Genomic DNA, 17,325 nt, shown 5'->3' with positions numbered 1-17,325 from the left:
CATCCATCAACTAGCCATTGGAAACCCACTCAGACTCATGTGAACGCCATACGATCCGACGTGATGTCCACATATGAACGCCAGAAAATTCAGCGTGCATCCGATACCAACCGAGTCATTTGCAACCTCTCTACAAAAAATGGTCCAGCGTGTTCATTTTGTGAGTGCTGGAACATCCGACATGTATTAGACTTCGCTGCAATTTTTTGTGAACGTCGGAGTATTTTTTGAAGGTGATATGCTCCGGAAGCAAATCATAAAGATGATTATATCACACGTCTATGTTAATGTACTTTTGAATAATATGTTATTCTAAAAATGACTACCTTTTACATTGATTGGCAAGTATGTGACTTGTTCGTGAAACTCTTTGTTTATATCATGATGTTATTTTTAATCGATCCCTGGTCGCATATCATTGTGATGATACATAAGACCAGCACATGTACTGATTGATGATCATTTTCATGGATCATAGGTATAGAGATGCTAAGTCAATAATGTGGACATTTATATTAAAGAACACAATGTTGGATAGACCCACCTTGAGATACTGCTGGGATAGTTATTAATGATGTGACATCAATTGTTATCTCAAATGGTATACCTATAAGATCCTTAGACCTGAGACCGTTATTGATTTCCAGAATGTGTAGTGGCATACTTTGAGGCTGCCAAACGTTATTCCGTAACTGGGTAATCATAAAGGTAGTTTTCGGGCTTGTCATGAAACATGTCGTGGGGTGTGAGCGATCAAGATGGAATTTGCCCCTCCTTAATAACGAGAGAGATATCTTTGACCCCTCGAGGTAGTTGGATCAAGAAAGTGCATGGACATGCCAATATGATTAAATAGTTAGTCATGATGAATCCACTACTTGATCAAGTAAATATTTGAGCTATCACAAGTGTGGCACGTATCTCGCCTTAAGTTTGACTGGTATCGTGAGGCGAAGGGATCGGTGCATATGTATATTAAGGTTCAGCCGATATGATCTTTTGTTTATACTCGGGAGTCAACATGTCATGCTAGGGACCGCTATTGATTTTGGTTTGGAAAGTGTTTCCGAGTCGTAGCCGTTTGTACATGAACCTAACGGGTCACACACTTAATGGGTTGAAACGAAACATGCGAATTGGGTTTGTATATGGGTTTTGATTGGATTGTGATCCAAGAGAAGTTAGAGTCCTAAAGGGCTTCCAACGTGAGAGTCCATTGGCGAGCTCTATATAAGGAGAGGTGTGGGTAGGGCGTGCTAAGGTTGAGCCATTCCCAAAACCCTCGCCGCGCGTGCGGCGCTAGCACATCGGCGCTCGACGTTTCTGCCCAGTTGGTGTTGATACCGTAGAGGCGCTATTGCTATTGCAGCGATGATCTTCTCGGTGAGTTGATCACGATGTGTTCAAGACTGGTCACCGACCGTGTCGAACTGGTCAACGTACCTACTCGTCTGATCGCGAAGCACAATGCGACCACTCAGATTTGGTCGGACAACATGATACGATCACTCAAAACTGGTCGAGGATGGAAAAGACCTAATCGGGAGCTGGTCGAGGAGCACGACCACCCGCTCGGAGTTGGCCAAGGAGCATGACCAAATGCGCAGGGCTGGTCGCGGATCTGAGTGAGAAGCCGCTCGTGGAGTTTAATGCACACGATATTGGATCGGTCTACTCCAACTCTTCTTCCGCTGCACTGCGCGTCGAGCGGTAACGATCTATTATCTCGTACTAGCATGGTTTCCTGGGTGAATGTGGTAGAAATTTTTTGTTTTAGGCTAGCGTAGCCTGCCCGTTACCCAACAGTGGTATCAGAGTCATCTTGCGTTGTTTTTTATCTGGATCGGTCACATATATGTGATATGTGGTAGTAATAGATTGAATCTATTATTTTAGTGATGGTTCATGTGATGGATTGGTCACTGCACGGTTTGGTGTAATTGGGATCGGATGAAGTGCGAGTCGATGGAACCATACGACCAAAAAGATTAGATCGATCGCACACCTGGCCGTGCATGCGACTTGCCCTTACCGGCTGGAATCACCATCGGGGCTAACAGCGCGCGCCACTTAGTGGTTGGGAGAACAACAGATCGAGGTTGTACGTGTTGTCGTCGTTTCCAGAAAATCTCACGCGATGATCAATATGATTGATCCAATGAAAATTGAGGTATTGTGAATGACTCGGAATCGGCTTGATATGATCAATCCGATGAGATTTTCATAGCGATTTTACAGATACGATCTATGAATTTCTGAGAGGTTTTTAGGGCGTTGCCCTGAAACCCACGGGGAGCGACTTCCACCTCGACCCCCACCCACTAACCGGCTAGCGGAACCGCCGTGTTGTCCAAGCCTAGGGCTTTTAGGGATAATATGTTTTCATCATCCCCGTTAGAATTCGATTCTGCACTTAACTTGTTTTTGCAGGGAATGATGTGAATAGTATGGTCTTTATGAGTATATGTTGCATGCGTTTAATTTTTATGGCATGCATGTCATGGTTAATTGCAGCCAAAGGCTACCATGTTATTGTATACCGACCTGCGTGCCGACTTATGATACTTCTATTTCTCATGTAATTTGTCTAGTGCTATTAGGTGTAATAGACAAATACATGATCATGGAGACTTGAAGCGTAATGACCAAGAGGACAGGGATCATGGCAATGGAGATCACCATGTGAAGGGGCCATACTATGTCACACTAAATATGATTGCCTGTGATATTTATCTATGTTCCTGTCATGTTATTTTATTCATGTTTTCTGAGATGGATATGTTTACACTTAGAAAAATTTAGAATAATTAATGCCCTTCCAATAGCTGCACCTACTTAGATTTTGATCATTGTTTGGTAGGTCTGCCAAAGCTGAGTGCCATATTTTATCTTAACCAGTTAGGGTGGATGTCGAACATCCACACGCATAGTATTGGTTTACTTAACAAAGCTATCAAAATGGTTTTAGGCTTTGGGGCATAGTGTTGGGCACCGGGGCATTCGATGCCACCTAACAAATAAGAGTCACAGAGGGATGTGATTAGCAAGATGTTGCTTACCTATGTCACCTAAGTTTGTAGCAGTGATGCCAAAGCTCACTAGAACCTAGTTGAATATGGATCTTGTTCCACTATATGTCGTTAGAGGGAAACGGTTTCAAAACATATAGTGGGAGTATCTTTTATTAAATTGTTTAATGAAAGGTTTACATAAACATAGTTTTAAACTTTGTATATTTATTTATGTTGTAGATTATGACACCTACTGTTAACGCCAATTCCAGTTTTAATTTGCGTTCAATTCTTGAAAAACAAAAGCTATCTGGAACAAACTTTATTGATTGGTATAGAAATATGAGAATTGTTCTCAAACAAGAGAAAAAGGAATATGTTTTAGAGGTTCTTTATCCTGATAAACCAGTTAATAATGCATCTGCCATTGATCGGAGAGCTTACGAGAAGCATACCAATGATTCACTCAATGTTACCTATCTCATGCTTGCCACTATGTCCTCTGAGCTTCAGAAGCAATATGAGAACGCGAATGCTCATGATATGATTGTGGGACTCCGAGACATGTTTGAGAACCAAACTAGGGCCAAGAGGTTCAACACCTCCAACTCCTTGTTTGCGTGCAGGTTGACAGAAGGCAATCCAGTTAGTCCTCATGTGATCATGATGATTGGTTACATTGAGAGCCTGGAAAAACTTGGTTTCCCCTCAGTCTTGAGTTGGCTACGGATGTGATTCTCCAGTCGCTCCCTGCAAGCTTCAAGCTGTTCATTTTGAATTTTCATATGAATAGCGTGGAGAAGAGCATGGACGAATTGCATAGGATGCTTAAGACTGCTGAGGAAAGCATTAAGAAAACCTCTAGTCATGTGATGATGGTTCATAAGGATAGCAAGAAGAGAAAGCGCATGGCCAAAGCTAAAGCATCAGATGAAATATCGAGCTCAAAGCCTAAGCCTGTTGGAAAGTCCAAGGCTGGCCCTGCTGCTTCTGATGCTTGCCACCACTGCCATAAGCCTAGTTATTGGCAGAGGAACTGCAAGCTATACTTGGAAGAACTCAAGAAGAAGAAGGAAAGTAAGACTTCCACTTCAGGTATACATATTGTTGAAATTAATCTTGCTATGCGTCTAATGATTCATGGGTATTTGATACCGGATCAATGATTCATACTTGCAAATCATTGCAGGGACTGAAAAGGACTATGAAGTATGCGAGAGGTGAGATGGATGCTCGTGACGGCAATGGTACAAAAGTTGCTGCGTTGACCGTCGGTGTTTATTCCTTATCGCTACCCTCAGGATTAGTTTTGGAATTAGATAATTGTTATTACATTCTTGTCTTGGGAAAAAATATTATCTCTTCTTCATGTTTGGAAGAAGATGGATATGATTTCATAATAAAGAACAAGTATTGTTCGATTTATTTGAATGGTATGCTCCATGGTAATTGTCCATTGGTGAATGGATTATATATTCTAGATCTTGAGGATGTCCTTGTCTATAACATTAATACGAAGAAGCCTTGGCTTAATGATTTGAATCCCACTTTCATTTGGCATTGTCGCTTAGGTCATATAAATGAGAAACGCATGCAGAGGCTCCATAAAGATGGTCTTCTTGATTCATTTGATTTTGAATCATTTCATACATGCAACTTTTGTTTACTTGGCAAGATGACTAAGGCGCCTTTCACCTGTCAAGGAGAGAGGTCGAGTGAGTTGTCGGCCCTTGTACATACTGATGTATGTGGATCAATGAGCTCTATCGTTAGAGGTGATTTTCAGTACTTCATTACTTTTACCGATGACTTTAGTAGATATGGTTACATCTACCTAATGAGGCACAAGTCTGAGCCCTTTGAAAAGTTCAAAGAGTTTTAGAATGAAGCACAAAATCAACTTGGCAAGATAATTAAATTTCTACGATCTGATCGTGAAGGTGAATATTTGAGGCATGAGTTTGGTGATCATCTAAAACAATATGGAATTGTCCCACAGTTAACTCCACCGGGGATGCCTCAATGGAATTGAGTGTCCGAACGGAGGAACCAGACTTTGTTGGATATGGTCCAATCCATGATGAGCCAATTTGATCTTTCATTATCCTTCTGGGGATACGCTCTAGAAACTGCTGCGTTCACTTTAAATAGGGTTCCATCTAAAGCTGTAGAGAAGACACCATATGAGATATGGACCGGGAAGCATTCCAGGTTATCTTTCCTTAAGATCTGGGGTTGTGAGTCCTATGTAAAACGTTTGACGTCAGATAAGCTCACTCCCAAATCAGATAAATGCTTCTTTGTGGGGTATTCTAGGGGAACCAAAGGATATTACTTTTATAACCTGGAAGAAGGCCGAGTGTTTGTCGCCCCAAACAGTGCTTTTCTGGAGAAGAGTTTCTCTCAAGGAACATCAGTGGGAGCACGATGCAACTCAAAGAGATTTGGAAACCATTAGAAAATGTTTCAGCTCCTACTGAACCACAATTGAATGTTGCAGAACATGTTATAGAGACACCAGCCCCACGACGGTCGGAAAGGATCAGTCGCACACCTAAGAGGTTTATGTTCCTAACCACGGAACAGCACGATATATTATTGTTGGACAATGATGAACCTAAGACCTACTCATAAGTGGTGGTGGGACCGGACTCTAAGAGATCGCTTGGAGCCATGAGATCTGAGATAGAATCCATGCACGATAATCAAGTTTGGAACTTGGTTGATCCACCTGATGGTGTCAAAGAAGTTGAGTGCAAATGGGTTTTTTAAGAAAAAGATAGACGTTGATGGAAATTTTCACATCTATAAGGCATGATTGGTGGTAAAAAGTTTCAGGTAGATTCAAGGTGTTTATTATGATGAAACATTTTTGCTTGTCGCAATGCTAAAGTCTATCCGGATCATCCTAGCAATTACCGCATATTATGACTATGAGATATGACAGATGCATGCCAAAACAACTTTCCTTAATAGAAACCTAAGTGAGGATGTGTACATGACACAGCCTGAAAGTTTTGTCAATCCGAAAAATGCTAGGAAGATATGCAAGCTGCAAAAGTCTATCTATGGGTTGAAGCAAGCTTCTCGAAGTTGGAATCTTCATTTTGATGAGGTGCTCAAAGGGTTTGGTTTCATCAAGAATGAAGAAGATCCTTGTGTTTAAAAAAGGCTAGTGGGAGTGCACTTATGTTTTTGGTCTTGTATTTAGATGACATATTATTGATCGGGAATGATATTAAGATGCTTGATGCTGTCAAATCTTCGTTGCAAAAGAGTTTTTCAATGAAAGATCTAAGAGAGGTAGCATACATATTGGGCACAAAGATCTGCAGAGATAGGCCGAGAAGGCTGATTGGATTAAGCAAGAGTGCATACATCGATAAGGTATTGAAAAGGTTCAATATGAAGGATTCCAAAAAAGGTTTCTTGCTGATGTCACATGGCATCACTCTCAGCAAGAGTCAGTGTCCTTCGACCACTGATGAGCTTGAGAAAATGAGTGCGATCATGTATGCTTCTGCTATCGGATCAAACATATATGCCATGCTTTGTACACACCCAGATATCTTCTATGCTCTAAGTGTTACGAGTAGATACCAATCAAACCCGAGTGAAACTCACTGGGTAACAGTAAAGAATATCCTCATGTACTTGAGAAGAACTATGGATATGTTCCTAGTCTATGGAGGTGAGGAGGAGCTCGTTGTAAATAGTTACACAGATGCTAGCTTCCAAACCGACAAGGACAATTCAAGATCGCAATCTGGTTTTATGTTTTGCCTCAATGGAGGCGCAGTGAGTTGAAAGAGTTCCAAGCAAGAAACGGTGGTCGATTCCACAACAGAGGCCAAGTATATCGTAGCTTATGAAGCTACAAAGGAGGCTATTTGGATCAGAAAGTTTGTTTATGAGTTAGGTGTGTTATCTAGTGCTTCTAGTCCAATGGATCTCTATTGTGATAATAGTGGAGCCATTGCGCAAGCCAAAGAACCTAGGTCGTATCAGAAGTCTAAGCACATACTACGGCGCTATCACCTTATTCGAGAGATTTTAGATCGGGGTGACGTGAAGATATGCAAGGTGCACATAGATTTGAATATTTTTGATTCGTTGACAAAGCCACTCCCGCGGCCAAAGCATGAGGCGCACATGAGAGCTATGGGTATTAGATACTTACATGATTGACTCTAGTGCAAGTGGGAGATTGAAGGTGATATGCTAAAGAGGCAATCATAAAGATGATTATATCACACGTCTATGTTAATGTACTTTTGAATAATATGTTATTCCAAGAATGACTACCTTTTACATTGATTGGTAATTATGTGACTTGTTCATGAAACTCTAGGTTTATATCATAATGTTATTTTTAGTCGATCCCTGATCGCATATCATTGTGATAATACATAAGACTATCACTTGTATTGATTGATGATCACGTTTCATGGATCATAGGTATAGAGATACCAAGTCAATAATATGGATATTTATGTTAGAGAACATGATGTTGAATAGACCCACCTTGAGATAATCGTATATCGGTGAGTTGATCGCGACGTGTTCAGGACTGGTCGCCGGCCGTGACGAACTGGCCAACGTACCTGCTCGTCTAATCGCGGAGCACAAAGCGACCACTCGGATCTGGTTGGACAGCACGACACGACCACTCAAAACTAGTCGAGGACACAACAGACCTGACCAAGAGCTGACCAAGGAATTGGTCGAGGAGCAGGACCACCTGCTCAAAGTTGGTCGAGGAGCGTGACCACCTGCGCGGGGCTGGTTGCAAATCTGATCGAGAAGCTGCTCGAGGAGTTTGACGCGCATGGCGCTGGATCGGTCTACTCTAACTCTTCTTCCGCTGCACTGCGCATTGAGCGGTAATGATTTATGATCTTCTACTAGCATGATTTTTTGGGTGAATGCAGTAGAAGTTTTTTATTTTAGGCTAGTGTAGCCTGCTCGCTATCCATCATTTTTCTTTATGAACGCCGAAATATCCAGTGTGCATATTTTCAGCTAACTAGCCATTAGTATTTCAGACATAACTTTTCGCTTTGAACTCCGATTTTGATGAATTTGGACTCTATGAAAAGCTTATGAAGAGCTCTACAGGATTGTATAGAAATTCATCCCATTTTATCACATCAAAATATCAAAATTCATAGAACAAGTCTAATTCATTCATATCTTTGTCTTGGCTTCGGTGACTTCTGTTTTGTTGCATCCATGAAACCTACTAAAACATATAGTTGACAAACATGTTAGTCACATTGATTATGTTGTCATTAACTACCATAATCACATACATTCCCTAAGAGGGCCATGTTTGCTACAACTTGCACAGTGCCTTTTTCTCCTAAGGTGTCAGAGAGTAGCTAGCCGTGGGAATGTAATGTTTTTCATTTGGTTTGTCTTCAGGGTGTAGCTCTGGTCTGATTTTAAAATGTACCAAATCATTACGTGACTTGGTTCCATCCTTTGTGTTACCTAGTATGTCCCGTAAGAGGCCAATGATGTTATCATACACATTCTTCTCAACGTGCATGACATCAATGCTATTGTGAACGTTCAAGTCCTTCTAGTAGAGCAAATACTAAAAGAAATTGGCATCTTCTTCCACAGCATGCCGATCGAAGTCTCACTTCTCTTCCTCTTTTTACCCTTCATTGGCTTCCCAAAAATAACCTTGATGTTCTTGACCATTTTAAACACTAGTACGCTACTGCGAGGTTTTGGACTAATACCTTACTTAATCGTATTGTCAAAATGTTTCTTCATCTTGCGGTATTTGTAAGTTTTGAGTAAGAACCGTCGATGTCAGGTGTACACTACCTTTTATGAGTACGGAAGGTACACAAATATGATTTCATACAAGCATACTACACATCCTCGCTTTCAGTGTGAAGTACTGTCGTCAAAACTCATCCCACACCTGGATCCCACTGTTCCACAGTTTCGCCATATCTTCCATTAATGGTTCTAGAAACACATCTATATCATTGCCAGATTGTTTCAGTCCTTGGATATTTTGGACAACATAAGGTACTTCCACTTCATACATAGCTATGGAGGAAGGTTGTAGATAGCTAGGACTACTGGCCAAGTGCTATGTGAGGTGCTCATGTCATTGAAAGGATTCATTCCATCGATACTCAACGCGAACCTTACATGTTCTTTAGCAAAATCTGGATACATGACATCAAACTTTCTCCATTGTCTAGCATCAGTGGGGTGTCGAAGCTTAGTTTCATCCTTCTTGCACTTATTGAAATGCCAATGCATCAATTCTAAGTCCCTAGGGTTCGAGTACAAATGCTGCAAGTGGGAGATCACTAGGAGTTATCACATCACTATGGTAGGACTGCTTCTCTTCTTCTTTACGTTGGAAGAAGTGTCTTCTTTGTCATGACTAGCAGTAATCTTCTTCTTCTTTGCATTGATAGAAGCATCTTCATCCTCACAATCATCATTCCTCTTGTACCGACTCGCATTGCACACTAGGCATATATCCAAGGTTTTGTACTCTTTATGGTAGAGGATACAATGGTTCAGGCATGCGTGTATTTTTTGCGCATCCAATGACAAAGAACAACTAAGATTCTTCACTTGATAAGTAGCGGTGGGTAAGGAGTTAGGCTTCGGAAGCATGTTTTCTAAGAGACTCAACATATCCGAGAAGCTCTTGTCAGACTATCCATTGCTAGCCTTCAACCTTAGATGTTTAAGGACCAAATGCAACACCGTAAACTCCTTATCACAACCCTTCTATTCCTCATACAAAAGTTCTTTCGATGCCTTTTATAATGCGATGAAGTTATCTAGACCTCTCCTCTCCCTTAAAACATGCGATTCTACGTGGCGCAACATTTCCTTCAGATCGAAATCATCATCATCATCCATCAAAACATCAGTGTTGCCTTTGACTACCTCATCATTACCATCCACTTGATCAACAATGATGTCGTCGTTTGATTCGCATGTATGTTTTCACCGTGTTTGGACCAACATGTGTAATCCTCGACAAAACCTCTCAAGATCAAGTGTGATTTGATTTTGCTTGATTTCTCCCACAATTTCTGGTTCTTGCAGTCAGAGCATGGACATTGTATATCCTTTGTCTTCTTAGTCCAAACGTCCTTCTCGGTGGCTTCAATAAAATTAGAGACTCCTTTGATTTATATTTCTCCATGTGTTCGCGCATCGTACATCCATGATCTGTCCATCTTTAACTTCAACCACAAAATTAGATCCATAAATTAATTAATAAGAAAATCATAATAATTTTTAAAAAAAGAAAAATTAGGCTTGTTATGATTATAATATGTCTACGCAATTGAATCTATATTGGCGCAAATTTATGGCTCAAAACAATATGAATTCATTACTCTCTCTCCCTCTATATCTATATCTAGATATATCCAAAAAAATCCTCATTCGTGATAAAACCTCATAGAGTCTAAAAAACAACAAATTAAAGCTACATTTTTGAAATATAATGCTAGAATCATGTGAATCTACATAATTGAATTAACATTGGCCATAAATTTTAGCTAATTCAAGGATCTAAATGGCTAGAACCATATGCATCTCTAGATCACATTCAAATCCTAATTAAACCTTAAAAATCTAGATCTAAATTTTAAAAAGATGCTAGTTAGGGATGTGATACTCTTACCTTAGATAGCTTGCTCCTCCAAGAAATTTAAAAACAAAGCCTCCCCCTTTGTTTTAAAATCTCCCGACCACCATTGAGATGCTCTGTTCGGACAGAGCAAGCTCGTTTGAATGGAGCTCCCGAATAAGTACTATTTTATAGAGAGATTACCAGAGGCAGGTCATATAAGGAGCCACCTTTGGAAATACATTTTAACAGGTGGCTAATTATGTGGCTCGCCTGTAGTAATTATCCCATTACTAGAGGTAGTTCACATAAGGAATTTTCTCTGGAAATGACCTTTTACACAGGAGGCTTTTTATGTCGCCCGCCTCTGGAAATCATCCCAGTTCAAGAGGTAGTTCACATAAGGATGCCGCCTCTGGAAATGACTTTGTACACATGTGGTTCATATAAGGAATCTCCTTTAGTAATTATCTCATTTACAGAGGTGATTATCGTAAGTAACCTCTTGTGGAAATGTGTTTCCACATACCCGAAACCGCAGGGGTCCCCGCCGACTACTCTGACGGCTTGTCATATGAGCCGCATGGGGAAATACACCCTGGGTGTCCCGAAAAATAGTTTTTGTAGTAGTGTGGAAGAGAAATCCTGATCAAATTATTACTAACTTAAAGAAGTTTTATAGATTAACTAGTTGTGACCCGCTACTAGGGTTTTCTATGAGTACAAGGGTGCATGTGTGTCATCTTTCCTAATTTATAGTTATCTGACATTTTTATCTAATTAACCGGCATTAGCTTATTAATTATACTAATTACATCACTATTTATCCTACTGCATTTGCTTTTATCTATTATTTACACAAATTAAGCTATTATAGTCTACATGCTAGGATTTGCCTTATAGCCCAAAACATGGCTATCTATATTTATCAACATTTAAAACTACTCCTTATTTGGCTAAAAAGACTATTTCCTAGGGTTTTGATAATGAACAATCAAGGCAAATAATTTATACTAAAATATAAATAAATTATAAAATTACGAAACTAATGTGGTTAGACATATTTTGAATTTAGATGAATATCGGTTGAAGAATCATCAAAATCGTAGTTAAGATGGAGGAGGATTGAGCTTTGGAAGATTTAATAGGAGGTTAAATCTAGGAAAAAAGAGAGAAGAATATTCTTAGAATATTATCTGAAATGAAATTTTAAATAATTATTTTTGAAAATTTGGAAAATGTACTATGATGTGGACCGAGTCTATGGGAACAATGGACTGTTTTACTGTGCTTGGTCCACGGTGGACTATGTACACCGAACAGTGGTGTCTCAGCTCAGCTCGACTCGATTCTAGCAGCATGGCTTGGGAGAGACAGAGAACAGATAGAGGGATAGGGTGGGCAGTGGATAGGATGGCGAAGTGCTGGCGACTATAGGAATGGGGGCAGTGGGGTGGTTCTGGATCAGTCGGTGGCGGGCAGTGACTGGAACGGCGCCAGGTAAGTGGGCTAGGGTTAGGGTTTAGGGCGTCTCAGCCCAATTTAGAGAGTGAGAGAGGGGGGAAAGGGGGCTTACCAGCGAATAGGGGCTCGGTGGTGTGATGGTGGCGGTGACCTATGGTGGTGCGGAGGGAAAAGTGGGGAGGAGGTGGTGGCGGTGGTGAGTGGTGTTGAGGGAGAGGCTCGACCAAGCTTTATAGCTGGTGGGGGAGAGAAGGACAACGGCACCACTGCACGGCGCGAGGCGAGAGGCTCGACTGCCGCGGGAGCAGGAAAAGGTGGCGGTGCATTGTGCCAGCCCCAACGGTGATGAAGGCAGGTTGGGGAGAGGGAAGAAGAGAGAAGGGAGATGAGAGATTTTTTATTTATTTTTGCACGAAATTTTAGGCGTCACAAAAAGAAACCGTAGCATTGAAATTGTTCCTACAGTTGTAATACATATGTATTGCTTGTAAGAGAAAATTTTTTACAGAATTTGCTGTGAGAGCCTGTACAGCTGTACTTGTGCTTGTGAGCTGATGTAAGAAGGGAGGTTGATCGAGAATTGCCAGTAACACAGAGAGGGAGAGCCAAGCATTGGCTTACCCAGATGAGGTGGCAACGGCTGGGCCGTTGGTGTTAGGGGGTGCCCCAAAAGACGGGTTGGGGTGGGGTGGGAGTCTGCCGGTGGGAAGGGAGATTGTGGCTAGCTATACTTTATAGTGGCGATTTGAAAGAAATATCTTGTTTGATATTTTTTTCGGATTTTTATTCTATCGTAATAGAATTGAGATTATGAAAAATAATACCAAAGAAAGCAATCATGCATCCAAGCCTCACCTCTGAGAAAAAAATTGCAATGGCTGATTCGGAAAATGAATTCGTAAGAAGGTTCATCTCCAACACACAACACTGCAGGGGCGAAGCCAACTAAGAACGCCGGCTGGGTTAGCTCCTTAAACATCAAGATCAAGCTTAATGATGAACAGTGATTCCTTACTAATTTTATAAAAAATCGTCAGAGTCAGCTGACCCCGATAAAAGGCCTGGCTCCGTGCAACACAGTAGGCAGGTTGAGGAGCTAGAGGGGCAATTGCTCAGAATCAACGAGGAAGAGCAATTCATATGGACCTTGGCTCACCGCAAGGTGTTTGATTCGATAAAACAGTACCACCTCATGCCACCAAAACAAGTGCCAGCCAGTTATCTTGTATTTATCTGCCTCTGAAAAATCAGTGGGACGCTCGCTTGCCAAAAAGTCCGAGTGTGCAGAAAGGGCAAGTCAACTGATTCTTTTATTGCCGTTGTTACCCCATTCTATGTTCATTATGAGTGTATTTAGTTAGAAGGTAAAATTAGATGGGATATAATCATCTATATTTGTTTAATAGGATTATCCAAGCTGCTTGTTTGGTTGGATGAGCTAGATGAAATAATTTTTTGTTTAGTTAGTAGGGTAAATGTTGGATGGGATGAACCAATGTTTTTTTTCTCTTAATTGTATATATTAATTTCAAATAATAATAGTTAATCATACAGTAATCAATATGCACTAACACTTATCAATGATAACCTTATCATAGTAATGACTAATTAATAACAAAATATGCTAATTATCACTAATAATTTTACCAATTACTCCATCCGTTCAGAAATAGTAGACGTGTTTTTTTTAAAAAAAAATCAAACTTTGTGTACTTTGATTAACATTTAATCAAATTATACGAATATCTAGTATATAAAAATATATAACTAGATTCATAATTTAAAATGATTTTACACTATATATGTTTTTGTAGCTATAAATGATATATTTTGTGAGAAAACTTTAGTTAAAATCCAACTTCGAAGACCGAGCCTAAAAAAAATACGTCTACTATTTCGGAGAGATTACTAATAATTAGCATGTTTTTGTTACACTAATTAATGCACTAGCACTTATCAACAATAATCTCACAATAATAAATACAATTAGTAATACAGCATTGGGTTTCACGGTTCATCTCTGAACTTGTGAATAATAATTGATTGCTTTGATTCTAGCGACATCAAATGAGTCCACTAAAAAAAACATCATATGTCCCTTTTGTGTGAAGTATCAAATGAATTGTAAGTAGGCAAGGATATTATTACCACGACCACATCCACTTGTTTAAAAAATCTAATAGCCACATATATATAGCAACCACACTCCTATGATAAAATATAAAACACAGGCTAGATATGAGAAGAATATGTGGAAAGAGATGGCACCGGCGCTATATCCAGTGATAAGAGCTTGTGTCGGAGATAGAGAAGGAGGAGGAGCGTGGGAGTGAAGTATACAACAGTGACACATGATCTAACGATGAGAGAGATCAAGATTGCGAGAGATTGCTCCCTGCCAGTGCTACCCACCTCGCCTTCCGATCCCCATTCTTTCCGGCATCACAACCCATACTTCCCATTGCCCTCCCCACGTTTGGCACCTCTGCGTCGTCCCCTCGATCCGCCTCCCCTCTTTCCCACCTACCGCTACTGTAGTCCTCTATCTTTCCTCTGTTGCACTTGATTACATCACCAGCTCTCCTGCTGGTGTCCTAAATTGATGAAAAAGAAGGATAAACAAGGTGATGGTAGCAACGGTGATAACTCTTCGGCTAGTTAAGCATTGCACTTCTAGCGCATCATCATCTAGTTGTGACAATCATCCTAACAAAACAACTATTATGGCAATAGTATAAAAGGCTATCTTTGTACCTACAAATCCATATCCCCATGCTTTCTATAACACCTATGTTCTCTTCTGCATAAATTATACTATAACAACATAAACCTCGATGATCTACCTTAGATTGTACGGCATTGCTATCCGTTTCTTATTTGCATTTCACACTGTTCATATTTCTATTTCCACATAGTTCGTTTGTCTTCATTTCTCTGTTGGCAGATAAAAGTATGATAGCAAAGTGATGTAGCCGTTATCCAACTGTGATGGTTCTGTTTTCACGCAAGACTCTGTTGACACTATCCGCAGGGCGATTCCCGACCCTCCAACGTGTGGTGCGCACCCCGCCCAAATCCCACCAAAATCCATCCGTACCCCGTGGCCCCGTCGCCCACCACATCCCGAATCTCTGGTCGCCGTCGCGCTCTCTCCTCCGTCCCTCCGCCGGCGCGCCCCCTCCCACTCAAACAACGCTCACCGAATCACGCACCCACATCCTCCCAGCAGCAGCCACAACGTGAAGCGCGCGCGCACCCATGGCCACCGCCTGCCGCTTCGCCGTGCCGCTCGGCCTCGCCCAGCTGCCCCGCAGCCGCACCGGCGCCGTGGCCGTCGCCCAATGCGGTGAGAACACCTTCACCTTCCTTTCCGCTCGCTGCATCCCGCTCTTCTCTGCTGCTAGTGTAACAAGCCAAGAACTTGCTTCAGGCTCCAAGATTCCGAGAAGCGTCGCCGTCAGAGCGACGTCCGGCGGCGAGGGCTCGGCGGAGACGCCGGAGATCATCAAGGCTGCGCAGGACGCGGTCAGCATCCCTATGTTCTCCACATCTCCCTGTTACCTGATCTTTAGTCTCCTTGTGAGCTGCTGCTGCCAATTTGCTGCGCAATGTGCATTATTGTGAGCGTTGTCTCTAGGCAGTGGGACAAAGTTGACGACAAGTACGCCGTAGCCACCATCGGAGTTGCAGCAATCGTCGCGCTCTGGACGGCGGTAGGAGCGATCAAGGTACAACAGGACGACAAGCTAGCTGATTTGTTAGTTCTTCGGTTTTTACTGAAATTCAGATTTGTTAAAATCCTCTTTTGTGCATATATTCAGGCCATCGACAAGCTTCCTCTTTTGCCTAGTGTCCTTGAGATTGTGGGAATTGGCTACACAGGGGTAAGTTTAGAAGCATTTCGACATGTATAGAGGCTATTCCCTGTTACTGATTAACATCTCTTAACTGCAACTTTGTGTTGATGCAGTGGTTCACATACCGTAACCTCATCTTCCAGCCAGACAGGTAATACACACCCTGTTCATGTAATCTTTTTTTATGTTATACTACCTCCGTTCTTTTTTAAATGTTGTTTTAGCCTCCAACACCTTGGTCATTAAATGTTGTTTTAGCCTCCAACACATGGACCAAGGTGATAATGATACTCTTAAGTTTAACATGTTTATCTTTGTTGATTATTCCCATTTCCAATTAATAGCACCCACCAATCCACCATGCTCATTCAATTCTACTCCAACTTCCAATAGCTTTTAATAGGAGCTCTTTAGGAAACCAACATCTAAAAAACCTAAAACGACATTTATTTAAGAATAAAATCAAGTTTCTAAAACGATATCTATTGAAGAACGGAGAGAGTAACTTGGTTTTATAATCCTTATGACTAGTTCTACCATGACCGATGATACTGTTCCACCTTTTTTCAAACTTAAACAGAATCACAAGTAAACCTCGGGACTCGGGATGATAGGGTTTTTCTTTCGTGACCTATCAAATAGCTTATTTTCTGAAATTACCTCTTTCGAATGGAGTTTGTGCCACCTTTGCTGTGACGCATAAGAATTCATGGAAAAGAACAAGAAAACTTTTTAAACCATTAACTAAGAGTTTGGATATGGCTATTAGTTATGTCATGACAGAAAAAAATGAGGTGCTTTAAGCTTGTATGCTAGTCTATAACCGACAAAAAAGATCTCTTCAGAATATTATTGTGAAGAGATGATCATCATGTACGAGTAACTTTGTCTTAGACTTGAACTGGACCTATTATCCTGTTAATGTGAAGATACACAGCTCTCCTACATATGTAAGAGAAAAAAGAATATAATTGTTATTATATTTGCATGAAAGAGCAATTAGCTAAGTTGGTAGCATGTCAGATTCTTATCATGTTCTGTACGCTGATGCATTGCAGGGAAGCTCTGATTAGTAAAATCAAGATCACCTACAACGAAATCACCGGGACCAGCAGCTAATCAAGCATCATTCACAAGATGCGCCCTGTAAGCATACGATAGAACTGCATCTGTGAGCACTGAGCATCCAGGCAAGTGAAAGTGAACACATGTGAGACAGGTGGTTTTACTGTTTCTGTTTGTCTTTTCTTAAGTCAGAGGAAAAAACTCTACCGATGAGCTGGTTGTTTACTTATTGTAATGTAATAAACTAATATTTTTCACATATTTCCAGTTTCTTTCGGGACCACATTGAGCTGGTCGTTTA

The 17,325-nt window shown here is 41.0% G+C and overlaps 1 protein-coding gene across 1 annotated transcript; it reads left to right on the top strand.

Moving 5' to 3' along the window:
* The first annotated feature begins 15,152 nt into the window (after positions 1–15,152).
* Positions 15,153–17,325, top strand: LOC133891452 (protein CURVATURE THYLAKOID 1B, chloroplastic-like). Its single transcript, XM_062332165.1, has 6 exons — positions 15,153–15,448; positions 15,533–15,627; positions 15,744–15,830; positions 15,924–15,986; positions 16,073–16,110; positions 17,018–17,325. Exons 1-6 carry the CDS (start codon positions 15,361–15,363, stop codon positions 17,076–17,078), a joined length of 432 nt encoding a protein of 143 aa, XP_062188149.1. The 5' UTR covers positions 15,153–15,360; the 3' UTR covers positions 17,079–17,325.

Source organism: Phragmites australis, chromosome 14 (assembly GCF_958298935.1).
Source record: "Phragmites australis chromosome 14, lpPhrAust1.1, whole genome shotgun sequence".
NCBI classification, from domain to species: Eukaryota; Viridiplantae; Streptophyta; class Magnoliopsida; order Poales; family Poaceae; genus Phragmites; species Phragmites australis.
Note: the sequence above shows the minus strand (reverse complement) of the source record. Positions and strands in the feature narration are given on the sequence as shown.